General features: G+C 36.0%; 1 protein-coding gene across 5 annotated transcripts in view; it reads left to right on the top strand.

The window, feature by feature from the left end:
* Positions 1-19,450, top strand: part of NFIB (nuclear factor I B) — a 166,100-nt gene that overhangs the window by 119,058 nt on the left and 27,592 nt on the right. For all 5 annotated transcript variants that reach the window (XM_066568723.1, XM_066568724.1, XM_066568720.1 and 2 more), the window contains exons 7-8: positions 8,467-8,598; positions 11,035-11,219. In XM_066568723.1, the coding sequence (XP_066424820.1) occupies positions 8,467-8,598; positions 11,035-11,219 (317 nt within the window). The remainder of the gene's footprint in view (positions 1-8,466; positions 8,599-11,034; positions 11,220-19,450) is intronic.

Consider the following 19,450-nt stretch of genomic DNA (forward strand, 5'->3'; position numbering starts at 1 on the left):
ATACACACTGTTCATTACAAAAGTGGAGAGATTCATGTGGATTTCCATAGTAGTCAGGTGTCTGGAAATACTGATTATCAATATACAATGAACTGAATTTTAATTTTACAGTTTCTTCATCATGTTCATTCTCTTACACCTCACCCACCTCTACCAACAGTCAAGAGCCAAGATGCCATCATTCCATTAAAACTGAAACAGCTGGACCGCCTTCACCTGTTGCTTGGCCAGCCTCTGTTGGACCCTCCACTTCTCAGGTCCCGACACCCTTTGTTGGATACTCCTCTTCCGGACACTTGTCCCCTTTTTCTTTCTCCCCATCCACTGGAAACTCCTTCCCCACTGGGGTCCTTCATGATCACTGTTTCTTTCTTGGATCTTCTTCTCATCAACTGTCAAGGATGGATGTTCTTATTTCTGAAGTGAGGGAACTAAAAGAGGAAGTAGCTAATGTAGTCCAGGAGTTGAGAACAGTAACAGAGCACCTTGGCTTTTTGGTATCCTGTGTTGGACAGGGTAAAGGATTTTTTCCAGCTCCTGGTGCTCCTTCTGAGGGCTAATACTTTAGAAACACACTCTCCATCTAACAGATCAATTCAGTTTGCAAAGGTTTACCTTGATCAATATCTGTTAAATGCCATTCTGTGTTTTTGACTTAGACTGAATTCTCAAAATCCTTCCATGTCAAAGTATATTTGAAAGCAATTTCTGTCTTATTAGTAGCTTGTTGCTTCTACCTTTGTATATTTTTATTTCAAAATACTTTTTAAACAATGTATACACATGCATACACATACATTTTGTATCTCTGTATCTCTATATAATACAATAATTTATAATCTCTATATAATATAATAATTTTATGCGGTTTTGACTAGTATGATAGGATTATTTTCAGCACTGTAATCAAATACTACCACTTGGTAAATTTTCATAACTTCACATTTGTAAAATAAGAGATATGTTTCACCAAGACTAACTTTTCAAAGTGTATTTCCAGAGTAAACTCTTAGCCATGGCTTCTGTGAGCCTGTTGGCAGCTGTGCCTCTGAAAATGGCATCATGGTAACAAACAACAGCCTTACAAGGAAGAGTTACTTGAAGACCCTATTTGAGTCCTCCTTGTTTTTCCTCATTGAGAAAAAAGATGTTGGCAGAATTCAGTGCATGAACTTTGTCTGCTTCTTAAAAATAATGTCAAATGTTGGGATAGTTTAAACAAATCCAAGATCAATAGGGAATTGGTTTGCTTTTGTTTTCTATAGTGACAATTTTGCAAGACAAGCTGCTGGTACCTGGAATAAGTAAAAAGTTATTTTTATAAAGATGAAAAACACTTAAAGCTTGAAAGGCACTATGTATAGAAAAATAGGTGAAGGATCTCCCAAATACTTATTTAATGAAAATACAGAGAAAGAAAAACATACTATGAACAGGATGGCAAAAATGTTACCTTAGAATGAGTAAGTTGCTCGTACATCAAGAAAATTGACATACTGCATTATTGAGAATGACAAGTTTATGCTGTCTTCAAAAAACAAAACAACAAAGATTATATCTGGTTTTCTGTATTTAAAATTGATTTAGACAAATTTACAATTGTTCATAAATATCTCCAAGTATTCAGAATAACGGATGAGGAAGTTTTTCTTTTGGGCAGAGCAGAGACCTGACTTTTCCTTCAACCCATGAACACTTAAGTTTCCAACTGAATGAAGAGTGTTTAGAAATATAAACAGAAGGACAAATATAATTGGAGATGCAATAGGAAGCATACAAAAAAGGTTTGATTTTTTTTTGAGTTCCTGGAAATTACTGTTATTTGCTCAATAAAGTTGCTGTAAAAAAATCTCATTACACATTCTTTGTCTTTTGTTTTGACAAATATATTGTGGAAAGACCTATTACTTAATGTTTTCTATGTGTGATTAGTGAGGTGAATACACTTAAGGTCTCCATATTGATCAATGAAACATGTTAGTGAAAAAAGAATTTTTCTTGTATTCGTGGCCATTATCCCGTGATGAATTTTGTATCATGGCAACATCCTGTTATCTGGATGGTAGACATCTTTTGATTGAAATGAGTGATACAATGAATTTCTTAATGTAAGATTTGTCCCAGGAGCTATTATGTGTAATTTTCTTATTCCAATTTTGCTGAATAAGAGATTTAGTATTTTGAAACGGATCACTTCTTTTTAGAACTTGAAGGGTATGTGTTAGTCTGCATAATTTAACATGTGGTGCAGAATGTCTTCATTTATGGAAAGAAGAGGTATTGTCATTTTTTGGGCACCCCTCTTCATTCACAGATTCTGTGTTTCTGCGTTTATACATAGATATATTTGAAAAGGTACTTTTTTACTACTTTCAAACAATCTGTATCAAACTTGACCAAAGTAGTATATTTCAGTTTGACTTAATGATTTTTAAAAACATTCTCCAGATGGATCAACAATTAATGTGGCACAACTCTTAAAATATTCCTAACTGTTACCATTAGAGACCATTAGATAAGAGTAATAAAAAGATTTCATAATCTGAATGCTTCTAAATCAACAAATTCCATCACATTATTTTATCTCAATTAGCCATTTAATCTTATTGCATTAGAAACTGGAAATACTTTTGTGACTTTGGCAGTTATGATTACAGTATTGATTTTATTTTCTGGCCATGGTCCTTTCCTGGCCAAAGTCTCAGTCTTAAGGAAATGTTACAGCTGTACATTTTTCCTTGAAGTCTGGATGACTTTCTGTAGGATAACTTAATAAATGACTAATACTACTCCAAAGTCTTTATAACTTTTTTGGTACATTTTTCTCATTCTTCCAAAATGCTCTTCTATCACAGCTGTGTACATGAATCACGCCTCTTTACAGTGATTCATAGAAGATGAAATGGCTCACTCTATTTCTGAAGTGTAAAGATAAACAAAAAAGTACTCAAGTACCTGAAATACACTGAAGTTGCTTAAGGGTTTTTTTTTTATGGCAGTGGCTTTTTTAGTGATCTAGACATTTGCTCTAGCAACACAGTATTTTTGGTCTGATGCCTTTTATCTCTATTTCCAAAGTCAGCCCCATTACTTCTGTGCCTACTCTATGTTTAAGAGGTAGCCCCCCACTGAGCTCTGTGTTAGTCCCAAGTACTTCCCATACAACATCTGACACGCTGTGTTGATACAGAAGTGGCTGGATAAACTGAGTCTGCAGTTGTAGGAAGATGTGAGACAGGAGAGGCTGCAGAGGTGCAGCTGGTCACTGTGGGTCACTGTGAAGGGGATGGAGATATTCTCACCTCCTTCCAACAGCAGCATCCCAGATCCCAGTGATCTCCATGACGGCACCTGCAGCTTGGGTGTCTCACAGCAGGACAGTGTTTCTGGTATGAGATGAGGATGAGGAAAGGTGAGGAAAGCTGGGCAGCTTTATCTAGAAGGTCAATGCATGGGAAAAAAAGCTATGTTTCTTCTCTTGGAAACAGTGCAGTTATAGTAACATAGTCATGCTGATTATAAACCTCCCCTTGGTGTTTTACTGTTACTTCCTGGTGAGAAGTGGTGAGGTGTGTTTATAGATGAGAATGAAGAATTGCTGCCCACAGCCTTTACAGGACAGTGTACCATAGTTTCAGCCTTATCTTGGTGGGAATAGCTGTAAGTTTACACAGACATACATGTCTTCATTATGGCAGTTAATTACCTACATGTAATATGATCTTGTCAAATAACAGTTATGGGATTAGGTCTGTATGCCTGTCCCATAGGTGAACATTTTTTAAAATTATTTTGGGATGGGGAAAGTTTTGGTGTTCACATATTCAATATTAATTTGATCTACCATCATAGCTTTGGTCATCCCCCATTTTATAAATAGTGTTCTGTTAAAATTGAAAAAAAAATTTGGGGAAATGTGTATGCAGGTTTCCCAATTACTTTAGTTTAAATGTCCATGCACTAGATTATACTTCCGAAAAGCTAGTGCATAGAATTTTAACAGGAACTGTACTGAGTTTTACTTTCTGTCCATAAAAAGTAGGATAGTCAGTAATGCAATGGAAAATTTCAGTTGTCCAATTTTATACAGTCAGAAACACCAGCAAAGAGTGTCCTACATTCATTCATACAGGTATTTGTCCGGGTTTTCCACCCTGCCTCCCTATATCCACCTTCCCCCTGTATGCTGGAAGGTGTAAGGGCAGGTAGGTAAAACCCTTCTGTCTCTTGCCCAAACCACTTTCTGCTGAGGTAAAGAAAATCTTCAAGGTAAACATAGCCCACAGAATGTTACTTTTGGGAATGGAGTACAGCATTCGGCAAGTTCACGTAGTTAAGGAGGAGAAGAATGACATGTCTGCTCCATCTAAAGGGTTCTGACTGTTGTGTTTCAGTTGTCTGGAAGTTCTTGTATCACTTTCTTCTCTTATGTATATTAATACTTAGAGAGCAAAGCAAAATAAAATAGTGTAATTAATTATATGACTAATGAAAAAAGAAATAATTCAGTTGCTATTGCAATTAATTGACTCATTTTGCTGTAGTTTTTCTGAATTACAGTATTGTTTTAGTATTTTTCTTGACAGCTTACAATACTGAAAATGGCTAGAAATTCTAGTCTAGTTTCTCTTTTTAGGTTTTAAATACAAATCTCAAAAGATGATACACTGAAATGGTTTATCTGTTGTGAAATGGCATAATAGCACAACAGAGCATTTGATTAGCCTTGGGCATGGCTCCTGATGGGAAAACAGGTGTCACAGTCTGGTAGACTGGATTTTGTAATATCAGACGTGTGTCTGTGAAAATAACATTGGCACTAAGTAGGCTGATTTGAAAATGGGAGGTTATCATACACTGAAAAATTCTAATCTAGTGTAAAGTTTTCATATGTAAAATGGTTTGCCACACTTGATGCAGAAGTAAAAGTAAAACTGAGATCAGTTTTTAAAATGTGAGGTAAAACAGATCAGTCTTTTGAATGTGAAGTGAACAGCCCTTCCCCACTTTGACACTGGTCCTAAAGTTCAGAACACTCTCAGCTGCTAAGCAGTATGCATGCAGCTCCATGACCCTGTTGTTTCTCACAAAAGTGAGTACAAAAGCCTTCACCTTGAGAATTGTTAAAATTTACCTCAGAAATCCATAGCATGGAACTGACCATGATTTGTTTGTTCTGTTTTATTTTGTTGATTTTTCATTCTGGAGAACCTCAATTACCAGAATTTTTCATGGAAATAAATAAATTTTTAGGAGGCCTTATCTCTGGTCCAAGATAACACTTACAGTGAAGTGGAATGAGACACCAAAAAGTCAAGGATTAGGGTACAGATTTGTAAAAGGGATGAGCTAGTTGCACAGACTGGTTTCTGTCTGGTATAGAACAGGAACTCTAAGCCACTCTTTGTTACAAACATCAAGTATCTCAGACACCAAGCTGTTCAGGCACATTTCTCTTTCTTTCATATTTATTCTCATATCTGTATAAAAATATGTCCCCACTCCTTTTCTTCCTTTTGTGGAGAAGATAAATGAATTAAAATGTTTTTATATTCATGCTGTTTAGTTTTAATCCAGTCCTAGTGCCAAATCTTTGGGGCAGATATAACAAAGCCTTTTTTTCAATAAGGGAGAGGTGGTTGTGGTTTAAAGTCACTCAGCTGTCAGTATTCAGTATTAGGTGCCTTATTAAAATGCACAGTTGAGAAATACACAATGTTAAAGGAAATCATATTGAGCTATCAGAAAAAATGGTGATGCTGGCTTTGCCTGTGCAAAGTGGCTCTGCGCCTTCTTCACATGTACAGGTGTAAAGCCAAACAAATTCCCCTGACCATAGTGAGATTTTTGTCATTATACAGACATCCAAAGTGAATTCAAAATTTTACTGAAATTTTCATGTGCTTCACACAAGAGTACCTATTGGATGAGGTGAAGACTGAGGTCAAGCTGCCTGTGATGTGTGTAGTGTATCCTGCAACCAGAAATCATTCCAAGTACTGCCTCTGAGAAAGAGCAGTTCATTTAAAACTGTAGCATGGAAGGATGCCTCTTATAGCTTGACAGTGGTGCTATGGACTCCATGGTTTTTTGTCCTTCATGACAGTGATAAATACTGTAAGCTGAATATGGGTTTATCTTACTTTCTCTGGAGGTGATGCTACACTACTGAGTTGTAAATAAATCTTTACAGATTGTTGTTTGCAAGAGTGTACCTTGTAAAAAAAGGTTTGTGAAACCAAGCAGTAGAAAATATACTAAGAAGAAGATTTATAGAATTAAAAGATTGAAAGATATTTATTATTTGTTTATGGAATCTTCTAGCTCTTCTCATAAGCATCCCTCATAAGCAAGAAAGAGAAACTGCTGTGCTGTGGTGGTGATCAAGAAAGTAGGTCAGGTGTCCAGAAATGGGCAGGTGGATGTTTAAACTTGCCCTGGGTCACTATTTGGTTCCAGCTGAGTTCTCCTTACAGGTGGCTTACCAAGTGCTGTGTCAAAATGACACTCATCCAGGAACTGCCTGGATGGCAAGCTGCTTTAGACAGAGGAAGAGGGTCTTTGCTTTGATGAGGAAATTGCCAAAACTCAAGTCTCATCAGTGTTTCCTAAGGTTCTTTGGAAGTGAACAACAGTTTAATTAAAGGCTGATGTAAACATGTTTCTGCACTTTCCCTGCAGCATTTTATCACATTAGAATTGATCAAAATTGTTGCCTTGGGCTGTCTTGAGCAGCTATACATCTGGAGCACCATTTGTGCAAGCTGCTGATAACAGGCTACATATGCTATCTTTCACAGCAGCTCTTCTGCCCTCCTACGTAGGCTGGTTTACCTTGTTGGAAGATGAGATGTTCTAACTTTTTTTATTTGCATAAGCCCTTTTTACTTTGATGTGATGCTTTAGAATGTATAACATGCAACCTGTTTGGGTGCTGTATCTCCAAAGTAATATGAGAATACAAATAACAGTGATTTGGAACAGCACTGAGAATTTTAACATTTGAAGAACATTCTCAGCAGGACAGGACACTGTGTCTGATTAATTTTGACCTTAAAATGACTTTGTCTGAGTGCTTTTGACATCTTTCTGCTTTTCATCTGTATTTCAGATTATTTTTTCCAAAAGTCTGTTTTATTTTCATTCTCAAAGTAATAAGGATTGGAATCCCCTCCTGAAACTTAAAAACAAATAAATCGTTTTTCTGCAGCACTGTTGAAGAGATGAACTTTTCAGGGTATTCAGGCACTCATCAGACGTAGTAGTCAGGATCAAAGTGGAGCGTGGGACTTGCAGGGGACGGTGGAGGGTCACAGGCAGAGTCTGCTCTGTGTCTAGTGGCAGTGCCTGTGCAGGGCTTGACAGCAGGATAGGACAGGGTAAAGAAGTGGACTCAGTTTCATGTGTCCTGCTCTAAGCTCAGTTCAGAAAACATTGATCCATTTATGTCTCAGGAAGGCATTCAGATTTTGCAGGCCTGTCTTAGCAGAATAGAGTAATAGAGTATGCCAATATTAAAAGGGTCAAAATAATTTTAAAAATAACATGGTCCATGTAAGAAAGGCAGCTGCAGTGTGGCCCCTGTCCAGTAAAGTGCTTAAGGAATTACCTCTGCTTTGAACATGAGTTGAAAGCAGAAGTAATTGTTTTGAAATTCCATTGATTTGAAATGGAACCAGTTATAATATTAATGTTTGTTCTATAAAAATATGGTAATTATATTTGAAATAATTTGGTGCAAAGTCCAACAAATATTGATCAATTAATGTAAACTTTCCGAAAAAATCCAGTACTTTTGCTCTGGGGAACTTCAGTAAGCTTGGTAGAAATCATACATTTGTCCCTATCAGTCTGTTATCTTCATATAGTGAGCTCTAAAGAAATGCTTTTATTGATTGGGAAACTCAAAGGAAGAAGTGACAAGACCATCCTTGAGACATGGAAAATATGAGAATAGTTAAAGTATCCCTTGTTCTTAGGGAAGTTACATTGTTTCATTATAGTTTTGGGAAGAGTAAGGGATACGTTTTGAAGTAATAAAATAATAAATACCATAAACTGGCATGTGTATGGCAATTGCCCTACACACCTGAGTGTAGGTGTTGCATTGAGAAATGCAATAAAAATTAAGTGGCTGTTGAAGGAACAGAAGATTTGGTGATGTACTAGGGAGCTGAGGGGTGTCTGGGAAGGTTGTAAAGACATCCATTTCTTCACTGTTTGACTTGTATGGTATGAAAGAAATGTAGTGTCTGTTTTGCAAGACAAGGACCTGTTAGAACATTATTTTTAATTCTCAATTTTGAAAGCAGTAATTTAAAATTAGTTTATTCACCATATGGGATTTGGATTATCATACCATATTTGTGCAAGAAAAAGAGAAAGAAGTATTTTCAGTCTATAAAATGATGTGTCCTAGGCAGGCTTCTAAGCTAATGTTATTGTTATTTTGTTTTTTTATTGTAGATATGTCTTCTCCTACAATGAAGAAACCTGAAAAGCCTTTGTTTAGTCCTACTTCTCCCCAAGATTCTTCATCAAGACTGAGCACTTTTCCCCAGCATCACCACCCAGGAATCCCAGGAGTTGCACACAGTGGTGAGGGTTATGTAGGAGGAAATAAAAACCTCCCTGTTCATTTGCTCTGTTCTCCTTTGCTATAATCAGATTGTGATGCATTTTTGCAGACTTTCTTAGAGACCTAATCCAATTTAGAATACTGGTGAAAATAAAAATGGAAAAGGTTGGGATATCCTTACAAGGGTGTTCATTTAGCTGTTCAGGTAATCTGACTGCTGGAAGTCACTAAAAAGGATTTAGGATTAACCAGTGAATAAAATAAACTGTACAATGCATAAAGAAACTGACAGAGGAAAAATCCTCCCTTTATTTCATCCTCTCACCTAAATCCCTTTTTTATTATTGTTGCTATGACTATATTGTATTTAAATACCAGAATGGCAGGATTTAATACACAAGAGAAGTCACAACCATGTTCACTATGTGACACAATGAAATAAGTACCAGTGCTTCTTTTGAATGCTGAGTCTAAAAAGTCCTGATTAAGTATTTTCCAACACCTGTTTTCTGAAATCATTAGTAAATCCACTTGAAGTAAAAATTCACTTGAAGTAAGGATGAGATATGTGAAATGTGACAGAATGCATGTTGTCTTGAGAGTTTGTCAGTAATGACAGGGTAATTCCAGCATCATGGTCTGTTTAATTTTATAGGTGAGACTGACCCTGGTTTTCAGATGAGAACACAATCCTCAGAAGTGTCTCTTCAACATCTCATCATGTCTCCTTGACATAAACTACATATAAAAGTTTTAATTTCTTAAGCAGAATTGAGTGACTAGAGTAAAACAGATTTGAAAACTTTGGGTTTTTTTCTTTGGTTGAGAAAGAAAAAAACTTTGGTTTTTTTCTTCTCATGCAGTTTTGCTTTGAGAAGTTTCTGTTTTATTTTTCCTCCATGATTTCAAGTGGCTCCCTTTAAACTCATCAATAAGGACTATTTTCCCCTTAACATCCACTTATTTTTATTACAATGGTCCTGGACTCATTCTGGTCACTCTGAGGTTTCCACTACCAGCAGATACTCAAGCATATAGAGATGATGGGTGAAATGGAAGGGACAGATTTCACTTTATTTGTGTTTGTTTTTCATAGCTCTGACATGCCAGAGGAGTAACTAGTATTTTGTTTAAACTGAACTTGGTGGAACTGCCAGTAAAATGAACCTCCTAAAAAAACCCAAACGAACCCAAAAACCCCCCAAAAAACCCCAGCCAACCAAAAAAAAATACCCAAAATCACTTATGAGTATATCTTTATATTAAATTCAGAGTATAGTTTTATAATATACATACTTGAGTGACAATCATAACCTATCTTGTGATTGGTGAATTATTTACTTGCTGGGAAACCCCATTTTAATCTTTGTAGCCTGTTCTATTACGCCGATGAGCAATGCCCAAAAATATAGGAAGTCCTTTAAAAATTAAGCTGAAGAAACCCAGAGATATGAAAGGTGGTCCAGAAGAGCAGTGTTCATGTGCTTGTGCTGATACAGTAGAGAACCATTGAACAGTGTATAAACATCCTTGCTTTTAAAGACCTGATTTTGTATTTTCCACTAATGAAAATGGAAACTCCCTGTCTCTTCTCCATTTCCATTGAACTAAGTACCTCTTGTTTTAATACACCAAGTGTGTGCTCTCTAGGTGTGTAGTAAGGGTGGAAAGTGTGCTCTTCTGCAGTGTGATATAACAAAGTTCCACACTTCCAGACTGACAAGTGGGCACCAGAAGGACAAGCTGTACCTTCCTTGCACTGTGAAAACATGGTTAGTTTAGTCACTACACGCAATCTTTAGGTAGAAAATTTTATTTTTGTAGGGGCTGGAAATAAAGAGAATGATAATAATAAAAATGGGTAGTGTAGATAATTTTTTATTAGTCAAAGACAATTTTATTGGGTCGATTGGATTCTCAGGTACTGAAGAAGTTGAACGTTCATTAACATTTTCATAAAGGTCAGCAAATATTTGTGGCAATATTCATGAGTAGATAGTGTCCTGTCCCCAAATGAGGAGGATAGATTGCAATGCAGCAAGGAATCATCGTTTCTTGGTGATTTTCCTCAGTGTTGGAGTGCTGTAAATAAAAGTGGGGGCTTTATTTAGTATTTGATTTGATTTCTTTGGGCTCCAGGTGGGAAAATTGTGTAATTGGAAGAACCTTTATGCTGGAGAATGACTCCTGTTTAAAAAAATAAAAAGAAAAAACTATGATGGCATAACCCACAAAACCAAAACAAGATGCACTATTTATGAATTTGAAACAGTTGCACTTTTCATTTCCTGAGATAATGGGAAGGCATTAAGTTTTTCTGTAAAAATGCCATTAAGCAGGAGTTCAATACATTGATTTATAACTGACTTTTTATTTTTTTTGCTGTAACACAGAGGTGAAGAATTTTAGAAGAAACAAGATGCGAAGTAATTTTAATTTTATTTTATCTTCTCCAGTCATCTCAACTAGAACTCCACCTCCACCTTCACCACTGCCATTTCCAGCACAAGCTATTCTCCCTCCTGCCCCATCTAGCTACTTCTCTCATCCAACGATCAGATATCCTCCCCACCTGAATCCTCAGGATACTCTGAAGAACTATGTACCTTCTTACGACCCGTCCAGCCCGCAGACCAGCCAGGTACTGTAAAATTATGTCAATAACTCCAAAACCAGTTCTGTGAGGAATATGTGTCTTCCAAGGCATCTAGACTGGTGCCTAGCCAGTTCTGGTGTTAGAGAAGTCTGGAGCTGCTATATAAGTGATAGAACTTATCCTGTTCATCATGATTGAATAGAGGGTGCAGGTTAATCATATTTACTTGTTTTCCTCTGTCAAGTGTAAGAAAAATACTCTACTGAAAGCCCTGCCAGCAGCAACAGGGCAGGTCCTGGTCCTGCACCCCTCCTGCAGGCTGGGCCACCAGAGGCAAAGCTCCACTACAAGGAGCGTGATGGTACATACCCATGTCCAAGTACCCGTGTGGACATACGGGTATATTTATAGCCTGGCAATGAAAGTAAACTCTTGCAAGTTAGTACTTGCCCTGTTCCATAGGCGCTGATATTTCTTTGCATAGTGAGCACAACACTTATAGGCACTGATATTTCTTTGCAGGCACTGATATTTCTTTGCATAGTGAGACATACAAATTCTTTTTTCTTCCCTTTCTAGAGAACATGCTGTAGCAGATGCATTCCTGGCAACTGCACGGGTTCAAAGTTGTGTCTGCTATTGGAAATTGACATGTTTTTCATTAGTAAAGTCATTTGTGAAGGTCTGTGTGCAAAACTGCTTTCCATGATAGCATCAGCACGCACAGTTACCATGTGATTTGCACTACAGGATAAACTGCAGTTGAGACTTGGTCTGTCAATACCTGGAGTATGTCCAATGTCAGTGTAATGTAATCTTTGCTGCTAAGACTGTTTGTTTTTTTGATGCCTTTCCTGAAAGGCTCTTGTGGGGCCGTGTTGCTAGTGCTTTAGCATGTTTTTTTGCAAGAGCCTTCGGTATGAAAACTGGAGACAGGTTTTCTTTCTACTAAGAGTTAGGTTCCTTTGGATGGACTTTCTTAGCAGGGATGAAGGGGTTGCTATGACAGTATTTTGGTTTTGGGCTAAGGTTGGTTTTTTTTCACCAATAATGACAGGCCTTGCAGCATTCATTTTGGTAATAGCAGCATTGGAACTTGAGACTGAATCAAAATTTCTCAGTTGAAAAACAGATATGTACCCTTTGGACTGTGAAGACTGTTCATGGTGGCTATCGTCCCCAAGGGCTAATTTCCTGGTCCCAGTTGCGTGACTTCCTATATATTTAATTAACGAAAAAAAAAAGGAAAAAAAGGTGGGCCCATAAAATCAAAATTTACTTTGAAGAGAGAAATTCTGACTATGTGGGTTTTGCTTGTTACAGTATTACTGCAAATTAAACAAAAAACTGCACGCAGTGTATGTTGACTTCAGAATACAAATTGCTATCTGCACATGGATTAAAATTCTTTCAATCCTGTATAGCATTTTTTCTGAGACTCAGCTGGGAATGTTGCATGCAGGACCTGATTTTAATTTGTGTAAAATTTCCATGAATAACAAAGTCTAATTTAGACACCCATTAAAAGTCCTTAGCTTTAATTCAGTGTGGAAAATCTCAGAGTTCTGTTGGATTTTTTTTTTTAAACTGATGTCTTAATTAGGCACTATTAAGGGAAAAATTATGCAAATTAAATCAGGCTCTTACTGTTATGCATTTCTTTAATTATTCAGTGCTTGTTTTACTTACATTTTGATTTCTTATATATGTTAAAAGAGCAGATTAGGTGATAATCTCTCTGGATTGTTCCACATCCTACTTCGGATCATTACCGAAAAAAACGACATCTAAATGAAGTATCTGACTTTCTTTCAGTTGAATAATGTGCTGTCTTATGATTTTAACATTGGAGAGTATATTAATTGAGCAGGAGTTATGCTTTCAACTTTTTTCCCAACTCTTTTCCCTTACCTCTGGTTGAAAAAATAATCTTTTGACCTTAAAAGATTAAATTTTAGTCTGATGATTTTTTACAGAGTAGTAGCAAACTGAGAAGACTTCATATTTTTGTATATTCCATAGGGAATAACAGATTTAACTAGCCCAAGTTTACTACTTTCATAACTTTTCATAACCTTTTATAGGGTAATATTTTTCATTTCATTTGAGATTTGGTTTAGTTCCTGACAAGAGGAGATAGGGTAAATGACAGAAAATATTCAGTTTCAGTCATCTGCATCATATATTTACCATAATTTATTATCATTAATCACTATTATCAGTGAGATATTTTAAAAATTTAATTCTTTGAAGTTCATCTCTTAGATTTGCTGTAAATTTGAGCAGTTGAATGCCTAGTCAAAATATCACTAAATAAAATAGTTAAAGTTTGGCTGTATGAAAAGTAAAACAGCAGGATAAATTTTTTGCTTAGGAAAAGAAGAAGCAACTGTCTGTGAAGTTTCAGTGACAAAAGGGAATTGTTCTGATACAATAGGGTGCTTTGAGCCAAACCATTTATTCTTTTCTAAATAAAACATGAATTTTTATTCAAACAAATTTAATTATTATAAAATTCAAAACTGCATCTGTAGGAATACCACATTAAATTTAATTATACTTTCCCACCTCAAAACATACTCATTTGGATTTCAAAAGGAGAACTATGATGATAGTTTTAATTTAGCTGGAGAAATAGAAAGGATGGATACCCTGACAGCATTTACCTAAAATGAACTGTTCCTCCTGAACATCTTTCAGTAATACACTAATTTAGACTGTTACAACAAGCAACTGAGATGCCTTGTACTCCCCACAGCAATTTTGAGATTAATTACATTACTGCTGCACTGATTATAGGGAGACAGTCATGCTATTCAATGGAATACTTTAAGTAAAATTAGTTCAAGGATATAGAGATCTCATAGGTTCCCATTATGGGAAGCACTGAGCAATTTTCTTGACATAATGTTAAATAGTCCAAATTATGTGTGATGAACAGTCAGGAAGTTCAAACAGGCCCTTTGGCTGCAGTGAAAAATGGTTCAACAATGGATGATCCTAAACAAAAGGGAGCTGTTGCTGCCAGTTTCATGAATATCTGCTTTTCATCCCCTGCCCAATATGGAGAATAAACAAACAAATGTACTGAACAGAAATAGATATTGTTAGATATAGAGCTGGACTTGTCTCAAGCTAGTAGTCTGGTAAGTTCCCAGGGTTTTGAGAACTGTTGTACTTTCCACTGATTTAGAATTTCTGCTAAGCCCTTTCTAGTATATTTATTTCAATGCTTTCCTTCTTAGCTAGGTACTCATGTTACTGGTTGAGATTTTATGTGTGAGGATGGATCTGTATTATGATGGGGTACAGGTGTCCCTGACTGCTACTGATTATTCAATGCAAGTTTCATCAAAAACTAATCAATCGATATGTGTCTAATCCTCCTATGGGGTTTATCCACGTAGAGTGAGGTTTTCAAAGCTACCACAAATTTCCAGCATGTATTTCCTTTTAGAATGATTCCAGATGGGTGAATCTTTTAATCTTAGAAAATATCACCTCCTCTGTATCTGTGTGCACAAGTACAGATGCACACACGCACACAAATACACACACACATGAAATCCATTATTACTCAGGAGTGTAGGAATTATATACAGTATCAAAATAAGATATCCAATAAGCCTGAAAAAACAGTCAAGCACAACATCACTTGTGTGGCTAAAATCAAAACCAAAACCTCCAAACATAGTTCACAGTTGAGTTAAATGGAATAATTTCCTGATGAAGGTGTAGCGAATCTCAGAAAAAGGATCCGCAAGTGTGATAAAGAAATGCAGTAAAGCAAACAGTTGAGGTGAATCCTGCTGAGGAACATCCTGATATCAGTAAGAATTATCTTTTTTTCTGACTGAACCAAATAAACAGAAGCAAACAATCTTCCAAGCTTTTTGAGTATGTTATTATGAAGGGCACAGTTTTTCTGTAACCTTAGCTCAAATGTTGTGATATTTATGATGAAATATGCTGTTTTCATGATAGGGTAAAACTAACTGAAGTTGATGTGAGTTAAGTATTGGACTGTTTTCTTCTTACAGAAAATGGCTTACATGTGTTATTCACTACAGGCTGAGTGAGCTGCTGCATATTTTCAGTATATATGACTGCATATTTGCCTAAAATTCCTGTGTCTGATAAAACATACTTTATTGCAGAGTGGGTTAGTTTGCAGCTTTGTCTTTTCATTGCTTTTATCTTTGTCTGAAGACAGAAATATCTGTAGTGCTTGAGAATATTTGTTTCCGGAAGCTGATGAGGCCACTTATTTTCCTCCTGTAGTGGATTGGGATATTGAACGTTTTGTTCAATGAAAGAAACGTTCTTCAGGGATGCTAGGCAGATGCTTTGTCTTAAATTCTTCAATACAATAACTACAGTCATTTGGTATTGATGAAGGGATCTTGAAGGGATCTTCTTTGGCCTGGTCAAAGTGTTTCCTCTTGATTCTTGGGAGAATACTAGCAGAGTAAGCCAAAACATGTAAAATTGTGTGCATGTGGTTTCTTTGGTATAGCTAGGACCTCTTTTATTTGTTGATGTTTAATAATTTTCAGCTTCTTGAGCAAGTCTTTCCTTGTAATTTTTAAGAATTATTGAAGATTAAATAAGGCAAGGTGCAGTTTTTAATTGCAATTGGGAGGCAAAGGTTGAGTCCTAGCTTAACACTATCTACTGACAACCTGTTTTAAGATTTAATAGCAGTTGTAAATTATTATCTTGTATTTAATCTGCTCTAAATGAATGAGTTTAATTCTCCAGAGTGCATGAAATACTATGTAATATAAACATATATTTTGAACATTTGTCTACAAAGAATTCTTTCCCATGCTTCTGTCACCCAAACTTATCCAGGTAAAGTTTATCACAGGTAAAATTGTGATTTGGGATGTAGGACTCTAGACTGTCTTATGAGATCCATGTCTGAACATGGATTGCTGAAACTCTGCAGTTGCTCTCAGTTTTGGCAGCATTACATCAACATGAAAATTCATATATCAGTTCACCAAATGAATGAGACTTAGGCCTTTCTAGATCAAAGTCGACACCTTGATTTCTTATAGAAAGCACACTAGGGATGTTGTCAGCCAAGAACTGGCAGCAAGGTGTATTTCTCTAAAGCTAATTTTTCATGCAGGTAGCTGCATGTCATACGACATAAAGCTCTGGTGTGGTATTCGAGAGGTCTGTGTAAGATATGCTGTCACAATTAGTTACTCAGATTCTTAATAGGCAAGCTAGGGAGATTCATTCCGCTGAAAAGTGGTAACGGGCACTAAAAGAAGACAAAGTGCATTCCTGTTGCTACTTTGGTGTTCAATAGCAGAGAAAGGAAACCTGTGCAGCCTTTATTTATGAGAAGCAAATCCTTTACGGAGCACACCATGTTCAAACTGCTGTACAGCATTTTCTACAGTCACACTGGTGGTACTCTAGTAATGCCATTTCCTTATGTTTAGCAGAGTCTCAGAAGCATCATTATTAGCCAGATGTGTAATGAATTGAGGATATGTGTTTCACACATTTTGTGAAACTGACTGCTGTACCATTCAGCTATGTCTGGTGGGAGAATAACATGGCCATTCGATTTTCAGAGGTGATAGAGCATTAGGGTGTCCTAGACAAAAAGGAGAGAGGGAAATTAGAAAAATGGAAGATATTTCTGATTTCTTTCAGTTGTAAATTTTCTAAAACATTCATCACTCTCCGTGGGCACTGTACAGCACAATGACCTGGGCTCAAAAACAGAACTTATCAGCTATGATCTCCAGGTTCAGAGGCGTGTCTAGTAAACAATTTTTCATGTAAGATATTTGGTATGGGAACAAAGGACCAAAATATCCAAAACTCTATCTCCTATACCTTCTTCAACAAAATTAATTCAATCAGCCTTCTCAAAACTATCCTGCTATAGGGTTTTATAGTAATATTTTTCACCATAATACTGGAATTTCACCTTTACAAGCAAACAGAATTCTTGAGAGAAAATGGGTGAAATGGTATTTCCAAATGCATGATATCCAGTTTGACTAAACTGCATTCACTGGGTTATCACCTAGCTATAATATGACAACATTGTGAAACACAGAATTTCTATTAAAACCCTGGGTTTTGAGAAGCAAATATGTTATCCTCCAAGTGTAGTGGTTAGATGGAGTAATATAATGTTTAGTTAAGCCTTGTAACTTCTTTCTGAAACACCTAGCAGAGTATCATATGTAGCTATACCTAGGACATACACAGATTAATATAATTTCTGGCCTTTGTTAATTATTTGTTTGAAGGTGATTTGTACTTAAGATTTCAAGGAAAATTGGATTATTTCATTTGGAATTGAGAAGTATAATTACAATTTTTTTTAAGTGTATATGTGAGCATCCAATATATTTTATAATTTAAGCAATAAATAGTTCATGTAAATTTCTTAATAGATGTTTCAAACTTTTGTTGTGTTTGGTTAGGTCATCAGTAGATGTTAGTAGTCTCTATTTCATTATAGCATCAGAAATATTTTTTTGTAACACTGAAAGTAGTAGACTATATGAAAAAACGCTGTCTTGAATTGTACCTGAATAACTAAGGTTAAATATGGTGTTATTTAGGAATGTATGTGAACAAAAGTCTGAAAGGAGATTGATTGAATACTGATTATAAATATGTTCAAAAATCCTATCAGGGAAAAGAGATACAGTGAATCCTGACTTTAAGAAAGTCCACATTCATATTGGTTAGAGGTTTCTCTTCAGACTTCAGAGCTGAGGATTAAAATAAAATGTGCACAGTGCACACCATCAGATAACAACAGTCTCATATTCTGAGTTACGTTACAGCTGTGACAGCAAATGCAACTTGCCTTTGCCTTTGGGCACATAAATGAATTAAACTGTGCCAAACCAAGATGGTGGAATTAAAAAAGATCAAAATTATAGCAGATCTGAAGATAAATTAGCGTTCAATCCAAGAGCAGAAAAATATATGCCTGCATAAATAAGGGCTAACATTCCCAGACCTTCATTATGTTTACTTCTTTTCCTCACAAATTTTCCAATGCACAGCTTGTTTATCTAACACAGCTGCCTCTATGGAATTTGCTTGAGGTTTATGCCTCAGGCATCGCCTCTGTGAATCCATCATATAGACATATTGATGCCCTCTTTGATGGTAACAGCTGATTCTTCACCTGCAATGCATTTGTCTGTAAGAATCTCTTGAGGAAAACTGGAACTAGAATATTGAATTTGTTTTGTATAAGGAAAAATTAATTTGAGTTAAATGAAGTACTGTAAGTATTTGTAAGTATTTTTAATTCAAGTGGATAGTGTCCAAATAGATATGTAGTTTCCATGCTAAAATATTGTTTGATATAACTATAAAGGACAAAAGGGGAATAGGTCACAGAAATTCTTTCTAGCTGTCAGTTTTCAACAAGATTATGAAGGAGCTGTTTCTGACAAAAGGGTTTCCCTTTTTGGACTGAAAACTTAAAGCAGCTTGGAGGACTTGAGACACTTGAGAGAGCCGATGTTCATGAGCTTATACTGCTATCATTTTAATTTTGTGTTTCCAAAGATAACCATTGAAGTGAGAACTGACTATAAACTGATGCAGCACTATCTGCACCAATCTGAAGACAGTCCAAAGCAATAACTCTAGGGCAATTACATGATCTGTTTTTTTAGGAGTACTTTTCCAATCTTAAACTGCAAACTAGTTATGATAACTTAAATATTAGTTTGGTTAATTGCTCCACTCTTCTTCACTGCATGCAAGAAAAACAAATATGGATGTTTTTTGAAGGCTTCTTATGATAGATGTCACTCTAATAGAATTTGTGAGAGTATAAGTGTACCATTCATAAACTCTGTTTTCAAAAGTAACACACTTACGAAAAACACTGAAGTTTAAAGCAAATTTCAAGTGTACCATTTCCTATGAAAATCTTTGTCAAAAGGAGGACCTTGGTTTACATCTCAAAGACAGCTCGACTGTTGAAGAAGAATTGTATTTGTAAACTTCACACCAGGTATGTGCTTACCTACAATTAGATTTGAAATCTAATGTGCAGAGTGTGAAGTCTTGGAATATAAGAATTAAACTTACTAAAGTAACAAGTTTTCACTGTTTTTTACCTCAGAGGTTTCTTTTCTGTGAATAGAAGACCTCAGTGTCATTGTAATGCATCTGCACTATCTTTTACATGTTAGACAGATATAGAAATTCCACTTAGGAGGAGATTCAGGGAATTAAAAAAGAAAAAGAAATGGAAGCACTTGGTG

This window comes from Molothrus aeneus, chromosome Z, assembly GCF_037042795.1.
Source record: "Molothrus aeneus isolate 106 chromosome Z, BPBGC_Maene_1.0, whole genome shotgun sequence".
Lineage (NCBI taxonomy): Eukaryota > Metazoa > Chordata > Aves > Passeriformes > Icteridae > Molothrus > Molothrus aeneus.